This window comes from Salvelinus sp. IW2-2015, linkage group LG3 (assembly GCF_002910315.2).
Source record: "Salvelinus sp. IW2-2015 linkage group LG3, ASM291031v2, whole genome shotgun sequence".
NCBI classification, from domain to species: Eukaryota; Metazoa; Chordata; class Actinopteri; order Salmoniformes; family Salmonidae; genus Salvelinus; species Salvelinus sp. IW2-2015.
In genome coordinates, this window is record NC_036840.1 from 23,230,356 (window position 1) to 23,246,191 (window position 15,836).

Here is a 15,836-nt window from a genome sequence, read left to right on the forward strand (position 1 = left end):
GTTGTATTGTCCCTGAGCTCTCCTCCCTGGTCTCTCTCTCTCAGACATTGTGAACACCCCCAAGCCTGATGAGAAGGCCATCATGACCTACGTGTCCTGCTTCTACCACGCCTTCGCTGGCGCTGAGCAGGTAACTCACTCCCTCCACTGCCTCTGCTCCACACTGCCGCAAAAACATGGAATACAATGCAATGGAAAACAATACAAATCGGCCATCTTTCTAAGGTCCACTGTCTCTGTCTTAACGTTTGTTGTTAATCTCTCTCTCTCACGCTCACTTTTGTTTTCTCTCCCTCTCCCCTCCCTCCTCTCTTTCTCTCTCTCTCACTCACCCAGGCKGAGACAGCAGCTAACAGGATCTGTAAAGTGCTGGCTGTTAACCAGGAGAATGAGAAACTCATGGAGGAGTATGAGAAGCTGGCCAGTGAGGTGAGTGTTAAAGGGATATCATACTAGCCTGCTAACTGTTCCTGTAGACTTCTAGTCATTGCGCTAATGCAATGATGTATGAGAGGTTATATACTGTATGGGACAGTTTCCTGGACATAGATTAAACCTAGTCCTGGACTAAAAAGCAATTTCAATGGAGATTCTCCATTGAGCATGCTTTTTGTGTTTGGGAAACTGGCCCTGAACGGGACCTGTGTGTTTTTTAATTGAAGTAACCACCCAACCAACTCTTCTCCCCCTGACCTCTAACCCCTGATCTCTTACCTCTCCCTAGTTGCTAGAGTGGATCCGCAAGACCATCCCGTGGCTGGAGAACCGCATGGCGGAGCAGCAGATGAGGGCCATGCAGCAGAAGCTGGAGGACTTCAGGGACTACCGCCGCATCCACAAGCCGCCCCGCGTCCAGGAGAAGTGTCAGCTGGAGATCAACTTCAACACCCTGCAGACCAAGCTGAGGCTGAGCAACCGGCCCGCCTTCATGCCCTCCGAGGGAAAGATGGTCTCGGTAGGTGACGTCACGCACACCACGTCTCAGGGAGTGACACTGTCCTGGCAGCCCTCTCGACTTCATACCCCGGGTTCGTCATTAAAACCACAGCTAATTTACTGTGGTGTGGTTCGAAAGAGTTTTGAGAATAACCCCCCGGATATCTGACTGTTCCACCAACATTACAATACCCAGTATAGTCAACCAACTAACTGGCTTCCATCTATAATACTACCCATGTTATACCCCATCTCCGTCTCTCTCCTCACCCAGGACATAGCCAATGCATGGAAGGGTCTGGAGCAGGTGGAGAAGGGATATGAGGAGTGGCTTCTTACTGAGATCAGACGTCTGGAGAGACTGGACCACCTGGCTGAGAAGTTCAAGCAGAAGTGTTCCCTGCACCAGTCCTGGACCTCAGGTAATAACAGAGCGAGTGAGAAAGGGAGGGGAGGGTGAGGGGGGTGTAGAGCGAGAGGGGAGGAAGGGCAGGTGGGGGGTAGAGAGAGAGGGGCGAGAGGCGCGGTAAAGGGGATATCAATTTTGAATTGTAAAATCCACTTTATTGAGCCAAGCCCCTACAGTACATCAACTTTCAACCCCCAGACGTCATGCGCCACAGAGCTCATGTGTGGATGGGGATAGAGAGATAGAACGGAGAGGAGAGAGAACGGAGAGGAGAGGTAAAGGGGTTAGAAAGATGGAGAGGTAAAGCGGTTAGAAAGATAGAGAGGAGAGGTAAAGGGGTTAGAGAGATAGAGAGGAGAGGTAAAGGGGTTAGAAGATAGAGAGGAGAGGTAAAGGGGTTAGAGAGATAGAGAGGAGAGGTAAAAGGGGTTGAGAAGATAGAGAGGAGAGGTAAAGGGTTTAGAGAGGAAGGAGAGGAGAGGTAAAGGGGTTTAGAGAGATAGAACGGAGAGGTAAAGGGGTTAGAGAGATAGAGGAGAGGTAAAGGGGTTAGAGAGAGAATGGAGAGTAAGGGGTAGAGGATAGAACGGAGAGGTTAAGGGGTTGAGAGATAGAACGGAGAGGTAAAGGGTTAGAGAGATAGAGACGGAGAGGTAAGGGGTTAGAGAGATAGAACGGAGAAGGTAAAGGGGTTAGAGAGATAGAAGGAGAGGTAAGGGTTAGAGAGATAGAACGGAGGAGGTAAAGGGGTTAGAGGATAGAAGGGAGAGGTAAAGGGGTAGAGAGATAGAAGGAGAGGTAAAGGGGTTAGAGGAGATAGAACGGAGAGGTAGGGTTAGAGAGATAGAACGGAGAGGTAAAGGGGTTAGAGGATAGAACGGAGAGGTAAAGGGGTTAGAGAGATAGAAGGAGAGGTAAAGGGGTTAGAGAGATAGAAAGGAGAGGTTAAGGGGTTAGAGAGATGAACGGAGAGGTAAAGGGGTTAGAGAGATAGAACGGAAGAGGTAAAGGGTTGAGAGATAGAACGGAGAGGTAAGGGGTTAGAGAGATAGAAGGAGAGGTAAAGGGGTTAGAGAGAAGAAGGAGAGGTAAAGGGGTTAGAGAGATAGAACGGAGAGGTAAAGGGGATTAGAGAGATAGAACGGAGAGGTAAAGGGGTTAGAGAGAACGGAGAGGAGAGGTAAAGGGGTTAGAGAGATAGAACGGAGAGGTAAAGGGGATAGAGAGATAGAACGGAGAGGTAAAGGGGTTAGAGGGATAGAAGGGGGGAGGGAGAGAGCTAGAGAGATAACGACTGAGTATTATCTGTGTCTCTCCCCCAGGTAAAGAAGAGCTGCTGTCCATGAAGGACTATGAGTCGGCCTCTCTGATGGAAATCAGAGCTCTGATGAGGAAACACGAGGCYTTTGAGTCTGACCTGGCCGCCCACCAGGACAGAGTGGAGCAGATCGCTGCTATCGCCCAGGAGCTCAAGTAAGGAGGGACGGAGGGAGGRGGGAGGGATGATGAGAGGRAGGTGTGGAGGACCGGTGGAAGGAGGGAGTGGCGGTAGAAAGGATAAACGTAGTAAAGTTCTAGAAAAAAGGGATTGACGTACAGTGTGTAATAGAAGACGTGATACTGATCAGTGTGTTTGCCCGTTTCTCTCTCAGTGAGCTGGACTACCATGACGCATCCTCTGTGAACGCCCGCTGCCAGGGCATCTGTGACCAGTGGGACAACCTGGGTACGCTGACGCAGAAGAGGAGGGACTCCCTGGAGGTACTGAACTACGCACGTACAACAGATACCTAATATAATCATATTGTATACGCCACTTAAGCAGACGCTTTTGGTTGGAGAATGTGATCCCTGCATGAACTGAGCACACAGCCTCTTACCAACTGAGCCACCACGAGCCAGGAGATGTTCCTGACCAGGTCACCTGTCTCAGGAAAAACTCCTGTCCCTTCCAATAACAACTAGTGGTGGTCATATCAAGCCATTACACGTGTTACTGTGACTACTTAGCAGGGATGGCTTCATACTGTATATGGATGTTACATCTTGTCCTGGTCTTTCCTAGCGCGTAGAGAAACTGTGGGAGACCATTGACCAGCTGTACCTGGAGTTCGCCAAGAGGGCGGCGCCCTTCAACAACTGGATGGACGGAGCCATGGAGGATCTGCAGGACATGTTTATCGTCCACAGCACCGAGGAGATCCATGTACGTGTGTGTGTGAATGTGTGTGTGTGTGTGTGAGCGTGTCTGTGTGTGAGCGTGTGTGTGTACAATACGTAACATTAACGGTCTGATGGACTCTCCTTTCTCTCTGCATTCCCTCGCTCTCTCTCGTTATTTCCCATATCACTCCATTCTCACTCCTTATCCCCCAACCCCCCCTTCTCGTTATGTGACACACACCACACCCTTTGATCCTCTCTCTCTCTATCGCTCCTTCCCACTGTATCCCTCCATTCTCACTCCTCCTCTCCTCTCCAGTCTCTGATTACAGCCCATGACCAGTTCAAGGCCACCCTACCAGAGGCTGATAAGGAACGCATGGCCACCATGGGCATCCAGAGCGAGATTGTGAAGATCGCTCAGACTTACGGCATCAAGCTGTCAGGAGTCAACCCCTACACCAACCTCTCCCCCCAGGATATCACTAACAAGTGGGAGGCAGTGAGTACAACACACTCTGTGAAGCCGACAGAAAGCTGAAATGGTTTTCTATTTAATTGTATTTCCTTCCCTGGCTAGGTTTCTACACTCTAGAATGTAGTCAAGAGACACATTTCCTGTGACAGGAATTCTTTCTGTAGTTTGTATTTTTTCTTACACGCTATAGCTGTAAGTTACTTAATGTCAAAGGGTTACACCCTAGAGCAGGGCTTTCTGACCCTGTTCCTGGAGAGCTCCTTGTACCCTCATGTAGGTTTTCGCTCCAACCCAAGTTGTAACTGACTTCATTGAGACAATGCTGAAACATCAATCCACGGGCAAGTCGGTGACCCGTTTTCATTTGGGCCGAAATCAAAATGAAAGAAGAGTTATCTTGCAAATTCAGCAGGCTATGGTGTGAAATAGGCTTTTAGAAGTGCCGTTTTTATTTGACCACTTATCGTTAATGTCGTCTTTGGTGTGGTTTGGTGTGTTTATCAATGAACAAGCACCTTTTTATCCCTCTCCTATTGATAAAATAAGTCATACGAAAGTTTCACATGCATTCTACCATTAGGAAATGTGTAACGTGATCGGTATTTTGACATTACAATTTTTGAACACACAAAAATACGTTTCGTTAATCAAATATTTAATCAGTCGTCTTCCTCAAACGAAGGGGAGGATGACGCAATCTTTGCGAGAGGGGGGGAATTTGGTTTAATTGGTCCTCAACTCACGGCTCAGACACAGTTAGCTCTGAGTTAGTGTGCCCCGGAGCAGATTAGTTCTGAAGGATGAGCCACTTTCGGTTATCTGAGTTTGAACTCAAGGTTGACCAAAGTTACCTCACGAACTCCTCAAATCCGGTACGTAGTATAGGGCTCTGCTCTCGAGTAACAGAGTAACGCGACGTCATCTCTACCAGTGTGTTGACGACCAATGTCCCTGTCTCCCTCCATAGGTGAAGCACCTTGTTCCTCTCAGGGACCAGATGCTGCAGGAGGAGGTAGCCAGACAGCAGGCCAACGAGAGGCTGAGGCGCCAGTTCGCTGCCCAGGCCAACATCATCGGACCCTGGATCCAGACCAAGATGGAGGTACAGTTACTTCAGCTAGAGCAGTGGTCACCAACCTTTTCTGAGTCAAGATCGCTTTCTGAGTCAAAATGCAAGCGGAGATCTACCGCTCAGATAAAAAAATTAAAACATTAATTAAAAAACGTAAGCATATGCAACATTAACCAATTAAAAACAGTTCTGTAGCAATGAGGTTTGTGCAGTAGGCTATAGACCCAATACATTATCACTGCAGATTGGCTACGCTTGAATTACCCTGCCAATATTGTTCTTCTCAGACCATTTTGAAATGTAAAATGTAGGTATATGTTGAAGGAAATAGTTTCCTATATGTTCGTTAACCAATTTAATTATAACAATGCAAACACTCTGTCCATTTATAAGAATTTGTAAGGTTCTTATTTGCATAAAATAGACAAAGACCCGTGTCCAAATTAATTCTCGAGAGAGCTCTCCTCAAAAAACCATGTACATTAGTTTATATATCATACACAGCGTTATAGAGTCCCTCCCCCTCTCCAACAAGGACAAAGCTGACCAAAAAGTCCATTCCAACACACTAACGCACATACCTTACACACAATATCTGGATTATCTCCTGAAGTCTCACCACAGTTTATTACCACTTAGCTGACAGTTCCAGCCCCCCCCCCCCCAGATATGGAAAAACTAGAGGGGCTCTTGCTGTCTTCCCTTATCTCTACAGAGTTATAGCTTGGTCGGTTCAAACATAGGTTAATGATCCACTTAGTTTTCTTTTAGGCACACACAGACATTCCTTTCTCCCCCCGTATATGCTACATAACCTCTTTCTTATGAACTAACATTATTTATCAACATAGAAAAACAGGGTAGAATTCAATTAGTTATAGTTCTATTTAAATGTATACATCGTTTAGTCATTTATTCATAAAATTCATAACAGTATATGATCACACTCGTCATATATAATTTGTCGTATTACTGGTGAGGCACAGCTAATTGAGGATAATAATAATATATATTTTTTTTTTTACTGGACTCATCCGTCCCTCAGCTCTCCCTCCGCTGAGAAGAGGGGACACAGTCTTCCAGCTGATGGCGAAACTCAAGTCGCACTGTATTATTTCTGCCTCGTGCGCCAATTCATGTTGTTACTCCTATGACCAGAGAAAGTGAAATATTCCTCGATATTAGAAAAGACACAAGCCGCTAATGATAACAACACAAGCTTAGCGGAAAACTTTGCTGTACTCATTCGTTGCAGCTGCAGTGCTGGTTGTAGCGTGAGTGGAAGTAGGGAGAATGTGCATTTTATGGCTTATGGAAGTGTGGAACAAACTGTCGACAGTGCCGAATAACAACTTAGACATGAAGTTATTCATAAAAACAGCATCTTTTTGCTGTATTCGTTGAGTCGCTCTAGTCATTTTTTTAAACGTTTTTAAATCTCACGGTGTCAACTTTATTGTGCATTCGAGGCTTCTTTTTACAGTCTATGGCTCGAGGAAACTGTGCAGACACGGTGATCTGAGCTATCTGATTTGCCAGAGGTAGGCCTGTAGGTGCACTTGATTTGATCTCTGGGCATGCCGGGTAGGCGGAGTTCTACCTTCAGATACATAAAATGGTTCAACATGGGAACAGTTTATCTTCCCGGTGCTAGGGCTGCTGAATGAAGTGCACCTACCGACAACAGCACGAAACAAATACAAATAATAGGAATGCAAGGMTTTATCGTTGTGTTCGACCGGTTGGTGACCACTGAGCTAGAGCTACACGGTCCTACGAGTTTGAAATCCTCTTTTGTGAAATCCTCTTTCCACTCACTGTACTCCCATGTCATTATGCCATGTTTGGTATGGCAAGAAGTGAAATGTTAGCACAAACAGACTGGTACCCAGGCTAAGCTGCTACAGGGTCTCCGAACCCCAAACACGCAGAGGTTCGCAACATCTCCTGTGCCTACACTTATGGGTCAAAGTAGGAGAGCTGATCTAGGATCACTTTTGCCTTTTAGATTATAATTAATGGACCTAATCCTAGATTCTATACCTGATCCTAGATCAGCACTCTTTGACGCTTTATGAATACGGAAGCCTGAACTGTCATCCATTCACACTTCTCAGTTCTCACTACCTCCTTTTTCTCCACCCCTCTCCCTCTACAGGAGATTGGTCATGTGTCTGTGGACATCGCCGGTTCTCTAGAGGAACAGATGAACAATCTCAAGCAGTATGAACAAAACATTATCAACTACAAGTGTAACATCGACAAACTGGAGGGAGACCACCAGCTCAGCCAGGAGTCCCTCATCTTTGACAACAAACACACCAACTACACCATGGAGGTAATACAACTCACAACTGGACAACACACAACTACAAAAAACACAACTGCACAACACATAACTACACAACAAACACACAACTACACCATGGAAGTGAAGTATCTTATATCCTAGACCTAGGTTAAGTATCATATACTCCCCTATTTGGACAGTGAAGCTAAAACGTTTAATTTGGCTCTATACTCCAGTATATTGGATTTGAGATAAAATGTTTCATATGAGGAGATAGTACAGAATGTCGCCTTTTATTTAGGGGTATTTTCATACAGTTTTACCGTTTAGAAGTTAGTGCACTTTATATATCTAGTTCCCCTTTTGAATGTGTCATAAGGTGTCACTTATAGTGCATTAAAGTAGTCAAAAGTTTAGTATTTGGTCCCAAATTCCGAGCACGCAATTATTACGTCAAGCTTAGACTCTCCGCTCCCTCGTTCCCTCTCTCCCTCTGCAGCATATCCGTGTGGGCTGGGAGCAGCTGCTGACCACCATCGCCCGCACCATCAACGAGGTGGAGAACCAGATTCTGACCCGCGATGCCAAGGGTATCAGCCAGGAGCAGCTCAACGAGTTCAGAGCCTCCTTCAATCACTTCGACAGGGTAAAAAAAAAAGATATATATTATTGTACTTGCATTTCTTGCACTTGTCTTTTTACTTCCTGGCTCAGATTTTACAGAAAGCGGCTATTTTGAAGAAGGTTTTACTTGCAATGACAGTGATATGTGATTATTTTAACCTACCATAGTTGAATACACTGACTGTAAGTGTGAATTTTGAATAGTCAGTGATTTCTTGCCACCGTAGTTGTTCCTCCACACTGAGGGATAGTGTCTCTAGCGTGTTACGTTCACATAATCGTTGATCATTGCATCACTGCATCGTTCATTGATATAAAAGATATATATTATTGTACTTGCATCATAAAAACTGATGCTTGTGTTCCCCCTCTCTCTTTTGCAGAAGAGAAATGGCATGATGGACCCCGACGACTTCCGTGCCTGTCTCATCTCCATGGGTTACGATCTGGTGAGTAGCCTAGCTACCAACAGGAAGTGACCTCACCTTCATTTCTTCTCAGTCCCTTTATACAACATGACGGCGCTCTATCTGGTTGTATACAGTTATAGTATAAATGGCATCCGTTTTTATACTAAAGGTTTCAAAACATGTTCTCCTCAACAATGATATGAAAATAATCTACTCTAACGTGTTGTCCAATAGGGTGAGATGTTCTAATCTACTGTAACATGTTGTCCAATAGGGTGAGGTGGAGTTTGCCCGCATCATGACCTTGGTGGATTCAAACAACACAGGCGTGGTCACCTTCCAGGCCTTCATCGACTTCATGACCCGTGAGACGGCCGAGACAGACACCGCTGACCAGGTCATGGCTTCCTTTAAGATCCTGGCCTCCGACAAGGTGAGCTAGAACATTTTAATATGGCCAGATCTCCCTTGAAAAATAGGTATTTTCTCATCTGTGGGACAACCTGGTAAATGCAATTAAATAAATACATAGAAATGAAATAAATATATACCTCCTCTCTCCCAGGCCTACATCACGGTTGACGAGCTGCGCAGAGAGCTGCCCGCAGAGCAGGCCGAGTACTGCATCAGCCGCATGACCAGGTACACAGAATTAAAAAGGTCAAATAGGCGTGCTTATATTTGTCCTGTTTCACACGTGTACAACTGTGTAACCTATACAAGTGTGTGGCTATGACACAGGCCACTTTAGTAATATAATGTATCTCTATGACCAGGGACACAGGCCACTCTAGTAATATAATGTATCTCTATGACCAGGTACATTAGACCTCTCTAGTAATATAATGTATCTCTATGACCAGGTACATTAGACCTCTCTAGTAATATAATGTATCTCTATGACCAGGTACATCAGACCTCTGTGGTAATATAATGTATCTCTGTGACCAGGTACATTGGAGCCGACGGCCCATCCGGAGCCCTCGACTACATCTCTTTCTCCAGCGCACTCTATGGAGAGAGCGACTTGTAAACCCCCTCTCCTGTATGGAGAGAGCGACTTGTAAACCCCCTTTCCCCCTCCTCTTGTCTTCCCTTCATTTCCCCCCTCTCCTCTATGGAGAGAGCGACTTGTAAAACTCCTCCTTCTCCTCCTGTTCTTTCTTCCCTCCATCCTCTCCCTCCTGTACAGAGAGGTTTAGATACCGCTTCTCCTCTCCTCTTTTCCCCTTCCACACTGCCCAGAGAGGAAAAGAGAGCGGGAGGCTTTGCTCAGATCAAATCTTCGAGACAAATGTCCTGTTAAGGTCTGGCTGGATTTCTAATGTTTAACTCTCATCCCTCTCTCATCCATACTGTCCTCCGTACTGCACCAAGTGCCTGATGAGCCAGAATACCTGGTGTCACACGATGATCCGTTTCACATTAACTGCCTTTTAGTACGATCGACTGGACAGAGTTTAGTCATGGGGGAAAAAACWAAGAAGGGGACAAAAGAAAAATAGTTTCACACTAGCAGAGTTTCTGAGCAGAGCCCCCAGCCCTATACCTCGCCTCCTCAAATAATATTACAATTCCTATTATTTGGAAGGGTTTAAAAGAAAACAATGAAATATTGGTTGGTTGGTTGTGTATTGATGCAGATGCATGCTCTGTTTATAGTAGAAATGCTGTCCATGTTGAATGGTTGAATCTCCCCCGCCAACACACAAATCCTTTATAGCAGCTCCCATACTAACACCCCTCTCTTTCCACAGAAACTTGTAATGTTGTCGCAATGCTTTCATAATGTTGTAATTTGGTATTTCAGAGAGTATAGGGTGCCATCAGAAGAGAGCAGTGAATTGTGGGTAAAAGGTAGTTAACCCCTGATCTCTGATCAACTTGTTTAGAGGGATGAGGACACTGACAGGAAGAATTCTTTTGATTGGAGGATAGGGTGAGGATGCTGACAGGAAGGCTCATTTTGATTGGAGGATGCAAAGATAAAGGAGTATCATAACTGTTATCATAACTGTTATGGCCAGAAAGAAGCATGTCGGTCACCTCTCTCCTCCGTCTCATCCCTCTATCATCACTCCATCATCTGTACCAGGGATATGACTACACCAATAGAATGATATAATATGTCATATTTTACATATACTATTTCATATCATGTCCTATGAAACCATATTGAGGTTGTCTGCTTGCTGTGCATTTTGAGAGGAGCGAGAGACAGGTAGAGGTGTTGAGTAGTGAAAAAGAGCGAGAGAGAGGAAATCAGGTAATGTTCTGGAGATAAAGGAATATGGACTCAGGGTTCCTGAGTCCAGGTATGGTGAAACAAAGTTAGGCCCAGGCTTCATCCAAAATGGCACCCTATTCCCCATAGGCTCTAGTCAAAAGTAGTGCACTACATAGGTTATAGGGTGCCATTTTTGACTCAGACCCTGTGTAGCCTAACTATCTATGCAAGCTTTTAGGTTGTGGTCCAGTTCAATAAGAGGATGGCTACGTTCCAGGCTGACTACACCGCAGACGGCTGCCAGATCTCACGACGCCTGGATACGTGTTAAACATATCAGCTAACCACATCATATTACATAGCAATCTGATGCCTGACTGTACAGTTGATGAGGTGGCACTCAACCATTTGCAATGTAATTGGCCTGGAACATGACATGTTTAAAACAGAACCTGAGAATGTCAGCCGTGAAGTGAGCAAGGGCATTCAAATGACAGTGGGCGATTCTCAAATCTACACCCAATTCCCTATGTCATGCACTAGTTTGGACCTGATCCGAAGTAGCCAAGTGCACTACGGATGGAATAGGGTGTCATTTAGGACAGAGCCAGAACCAGTAACTCCCCTTTGGGTGGATTCTTTCTCTTCTGTCTTCTCTATTATCCCTCCCTCCTGTTTCCCCTCTATTCTATCACCCGCTACAAGAGCTTGCTTCCACACAATCCTTCAATGTTAAAGTCACACCTTGGAATAAATAAAAAAGGAAAACTATATTACTATRTGAAGTTTTGTGTTGTGTTTTTATTTCCCATCGATCACCATAAAGGGAGTGGCGATACTGTTGAAGTAACATCAGTTGCAACTGTTCAGAAGTAAACCAAAATGTCCAGGGCAGTTCCTGGTTCATTAAATATGACATAAATACAAGAAAGAACTGTAAGACTTATTTAAATGTAAACACTGTAATGTCTCCAAGACTACTAAGACTTACAGACTTTATATAGCATAAACATTCAAGAATGAAAATATAATATGAAACTGAGTTTATTGGATATATAGACAAAATACATTCACAGTGCATATTAGCAGAGCACTTCAGCCAGACACTCAGGCTCATTCTWAACATGACAGTTATGGCAACCAATTCATACACTATTCTTTTAAATAGTTCGGTGGAGTTTTCCTTATTTAATCTTGTTAACCTTTACGGGATCGGTGTGTCCCCCCCCGCAGGACGGTTGAGCTAACGTAGAACGTAGGTTAATGTGATTAGCATGAGGTTGTAAGTAACAAGAACATTTCCCAGGACATAGACATATCTGATATGGGCAGAAAACCTTTATTCTTGTTAAGCTAAACTGCACTGTCCAATTTACAGTAGCTATTACAATGAAAGAATACCATGCTATTGTTTGAGCAGAGAGCACAGTTATGAACTTGAAAATGTATTAATAAACCAATTAGACACATTTGGGCAGTCTTGATATAACATTTTGGTCAGAACTGCAATGGTTCATTGAATCAGTCTAAAACTTTGCACATACACCGCTGCCATTTAATGGCCATTATCTAAATTGMSCCTAACCTGGAATAGTACATTATGGCATTTCTCTTGCATTTCAAAGATATTTTTTTCTTTGAATTAACTTTTACCAGATCTAATGTGTTATATTCTCCTACATTAAGTTCACATTTCCACAAACTTCAAAGTGATTATTTTCAAATGATATCAAGGATATGCATATCCTTGCTTCAGGTTCTGAGCTACAGGCAGTTAGATTTGGGTACTGATGGTTTCCTGGAACTGATGGCATCTACGGTTGTGGCTAGANTCCTGGAACTGATGGCATCTACGGTTGTGGCTAGATGGAATACAGCTACAGGCTAAAAGTTACATGTTCGAGTTGTGTCGGGGACAACTGCAGCATTTTAGTTAAGCTTAAGCCTAACACTTTCCGTAACCTTAATGTAATTCCAGGAAGGTCTTTCCACATCACTAGACATGGAAAGATAGCAACCCTGAGTGTGTTCAAATCACCAATCTTTAAATTTACAGGCTAACACGCTAACCAATTGCACCACAGAGACTTGTGGTTGTACTGACCCTCAGCAGGCCAAAGTCTCATGGAAGATCACTACAAGTCAGGAAATGGTCTCTGATCTCTGTTACTCAATAGCTTGATCATTCTGTGGTCTCCAGGAACATATCATGTTATTATATTAATCCGGCTAGTATGCAATGTAAATTATGTCAATCTGGCATGAAAACACTTAGCATTTATTAATGTTATCTCGCTTAAGGACAATGTTTGGTCCAGTGTGTGTGTGTGTGTGTGTGTACATGTGTGCCTATACGCCATGAAAGTGACTCGCCACTTCATCATTCTTCCGGGGTCAGTCCCTAATATTATGAATGAGATTGGTGATTATATATTAACATTCTGAAAAGCAGTGTTTAAAAATATTATTTATCAATTAATTGTGATTGTGGCTGAATTTACTCCTGCCAGATGCCTTTTAATAAAATGTTGCGGTGACGAACATTGCCTGACATTTTGCCCTTTTAAGGCCATTCAAAAAGCAACAAACGTTAGAAAACTACAGGGGCTACTGACTTGAAATGTTGCGGCCTTTCGATGCACGTTGACACAACCATTGAACAAAGTGTTGGTTGGTTTCGATAAACGCCATGTACAGTTGGATGAAATCAAATCAAATAAATTTTATTTGTCACATACACATGGTTAGCAGATGTTAATGCGAGTGTAGCGAAATGCTTGTGATCTAGTTCCGACAATGCAGTAATAACCAACAAGTAATCTAACTAACAATTCCACAACTACTACCTTATACACACAAGTGTAAGGATAAAGAATATGTACATAAAGATATATGAATGAGTGATGGTACAGAACGCATAGGCAAGATGCAGTAGATGGTATGAAGTACAGTATATACATATGAGATGAGTAAGTAGGGTATGTAAACATAAAGTGCAAGTTTAAAGTGGCTAGTGATTACATGTATTACATAAAGATGGCAAGATGCAGTAGATGATATAGAGAAAGTATATACATATACAATATGAGATAGTAATGTAGGGTATGTAAACATTATATTAAGTGGCATTGTTTAAAGTGGCTAGTGGTACATTTTTACATAATTTCCATCAATTCCCATTATTAAAGTGGCTGGAGTTGAGTCAGTATGTTGGCAGCGGCCGTAAATGTTTAGTGGTGGCTGTTTAACAGTCTGATGGCCTTGAGATAGAAGCTGTTTTTCAGTCTCTCGGTCCCTGCTTTGATGCACCTGTACTGACCTCGCCTTCTGGATGATGCGGGGTGAACAGGCAGTGGCTTGGGTGGTTGTTTGTCCTTGATGATCTTTGTGGCCTTCCTGTGACATCGGGTGGTGTAGGTGTCCTGGAGGGCAGGTAGTTTGCCCCGGTGATGCGTTCTGCAGACCTCACTACCCTCTGGAGACCGCTTACGGTTGTGGGCGAGCAGTTGCCGTACCAGGCGGTGAAACAGCCGACAGGATGCTCTCGATTGTGCATCTGTAGAAGTTTGTGAGTGCTTTTGGGTGACAAGCCGAATTTCTTCAGCCTCGTGAGGTTGAAGAGGCGCTGCTGCGCCTTTCTCACAACGCTGTCTGTGTGGGTGGACCATTCAGTTTGTCCGTGATGTTTACACGAGGAACTTAAAACTTTCCACCTTCTCCACTACTGACCCGTCGATGTGGATAGGGGGTGCTCCCTCTGCTGTTTCCTGAAGTCCACAATCATCTCCTTTGTTTTGTTGACGTTGAGTGTGAGGTTATTTTCCTGACACCACACTCGCGAGGGCCCTCACCTCCTCCCTGTAGGCCGTCTCGTCGTTGTTGGTAATCAAGCCTACCACTGTAGTGTCATCCGCAAACTTGATGATTGAGTTGGAGGCGTGCATGGCCACGCAGTCGTGGGTGAACAGGGTACAGGAGGAGGGCTCAGAACGCACCCTTGTGGGTCCCCAGTGTTGAGGATCAGCGGGGTGGAGATGTTGTTACCTACCCTCACAAACCTGGGGGCGGCCCGTCAGGAAGTCCAGGACCCAGTTGCACAGGGCGGGGTCGAGACCCAGGGTCTCGAGCTTGATGACGAGTCTGGAGGGTACTATGGTGTTAAATGCTGAGCTGTAGTCGATGAACAGCATTCTCACATAGGTATTCCTCTTGTCCAGATGGGTTAGGCAGTGTGCAGTGTGGTTGCGATGTTCGGTCGTCTGTGGACCTATTGGTCGGTAAGCAAATTGGAGTGGTTAGGGTGTCCGGTAGGGTGGAGGTGATATGGTCCTTGACTAGTCTCTCAAAGCACTTCATGATGACGGAAGTGAGTGCTACGGGGCGGTAGTCCGTTTAGCTCAGTTACCTTAGCTTTCTTGGGACAGGAACAATGGTGGCCCTCTTGAAGCATGTGGAACAACAGACTGGGATAAGGATTGATTGAATATGTCCGTAAACACACCAGCCAGCTGGTCTGCGCATGCTCTGAGGACGCGGCTGGGAATGCCGTCTGGGCCTGCAGCCTTGCGAGGGTTACACGTTGAAATGTTTTACTCACCTCGGCTGAAGTGAAGGAGAGCCCGCAGGTTTTGTAGGCGGGCCGTGTCAGTGGCACTGTATTGTCCTCAAAGCGAGCAAAAAAGTTATTTAGCCTGTCTGGGAGCAAGACATCCTGGTCCGCAACGGGGCTGGTTTTCTTTTTGTAATCCGTGATTGACTGTAGACCCTGCCACATACCTCTTGTGTCTGAGCTGTTGAATTGCGACTCTATTTTGTCTCTGTCTGGGACTTAGCTTGTTTGATTGCCTTGCGGAGAGAATAGCTACACTGTTTGTATTCTGTCATGTTTCCGGTCACCTTCCGATCACGGTGGCCAGCGATCAAGTGTCAGGGTCAAGAACACCACAACGTCTCTGTGGCGCAATTGGTTAGCGCGTTAGACTGTTAATCTAAAGGTTGGTGGTTCGAGCCCACCCAGGGACGAGAGTTTTCTGTCTGTTGTGCTCCATGATGTGAATGTGACAACCTGGACTGTAATGAGATTACCTGTGACTTTGACCTGCTGAGGGTCAATGCAACACAAGCCTCTCTAGTGCAATCAGTTAGCGTGTTTGACTGTCAATCTAAAGGTTGGTGCTTCGACACCAACCCGGGGATGACATTTTTTCAGATAGTAGCGATGTGAACC

General features: G+C 44.9%; 1 protein-coding gene and 1 non-coding gene across 2 annotated transcripts in view; both read left to right on the forward strand.

Annotated features, from left to right (window-relative positions):
- The window catches only part of LOC111952979 (alpha-actinin-3), a 33,904-nt gene extending 22,510 nt beyond the window's left edge, over positions 1–11,394 (forward strand). The window contains exons 8-22 of the mRNA XM_023972031.2: positions 45–130; positions 337–429; positions 725–955; positions 1,211–1,358; positions 2,668–2,818; positions 2,998–3,106; positions 3,411–3,551; positions 3,828–4,010; positions 4,954–5,088; positions 7,217–7,396; positions 7,848–7,994; positions 8,356–8,421; positions 8,657–8,815; positions 8,948–9,024; positions 9,334–11,394. Of these exons, the coding sequence (XP_023827799.1) occupies positions 45–130; positions 337–429; positions 725–955; positions 1,211–1,358; positions 2,668–2,818; positions 2,998–3,106; positions 3,411–3,551; positions 3,828–4,010; positions 4,954–5,088; positions 7,217–7,396; positions 7,848–7,994; positions 8,356–8,421; positions 8,657–8,815; positions 8,948–9,024; positions 9,334–9,415 (1,988 nt within the window). The 3' untranslated portion in view covers positions 9,416–11,394. The remainder of the gene's footprint in view (positions 1–44; positions 131–336; positions 430–724; positions 956–1,210; positions 1,359–2,667; positions 2,819–2,997; positions 3,107–3,410; positions 3,552–3,827; positions 4,011–4,953; positions 5,089–7,216; positions 7,397–7,847; positions 7,995–8,355; positions 8,422–8,656; positions 8,816–8,947; positions 9,025–9,333) is intronic.
- A 4,163-nt stretch (positions 11,395–15,557) lies between these two features.
- Positions 15,558–15,631, forward strand: trnan-guu (transfer RNA asparagine (anticodon GUU)). Its single transcript has one exon. It is a non-coding gene; the product is annotated as a tRNA-Asn (tRNA).
- Positions 15,632–15,836: the final 205 nt, after the last annotated feature.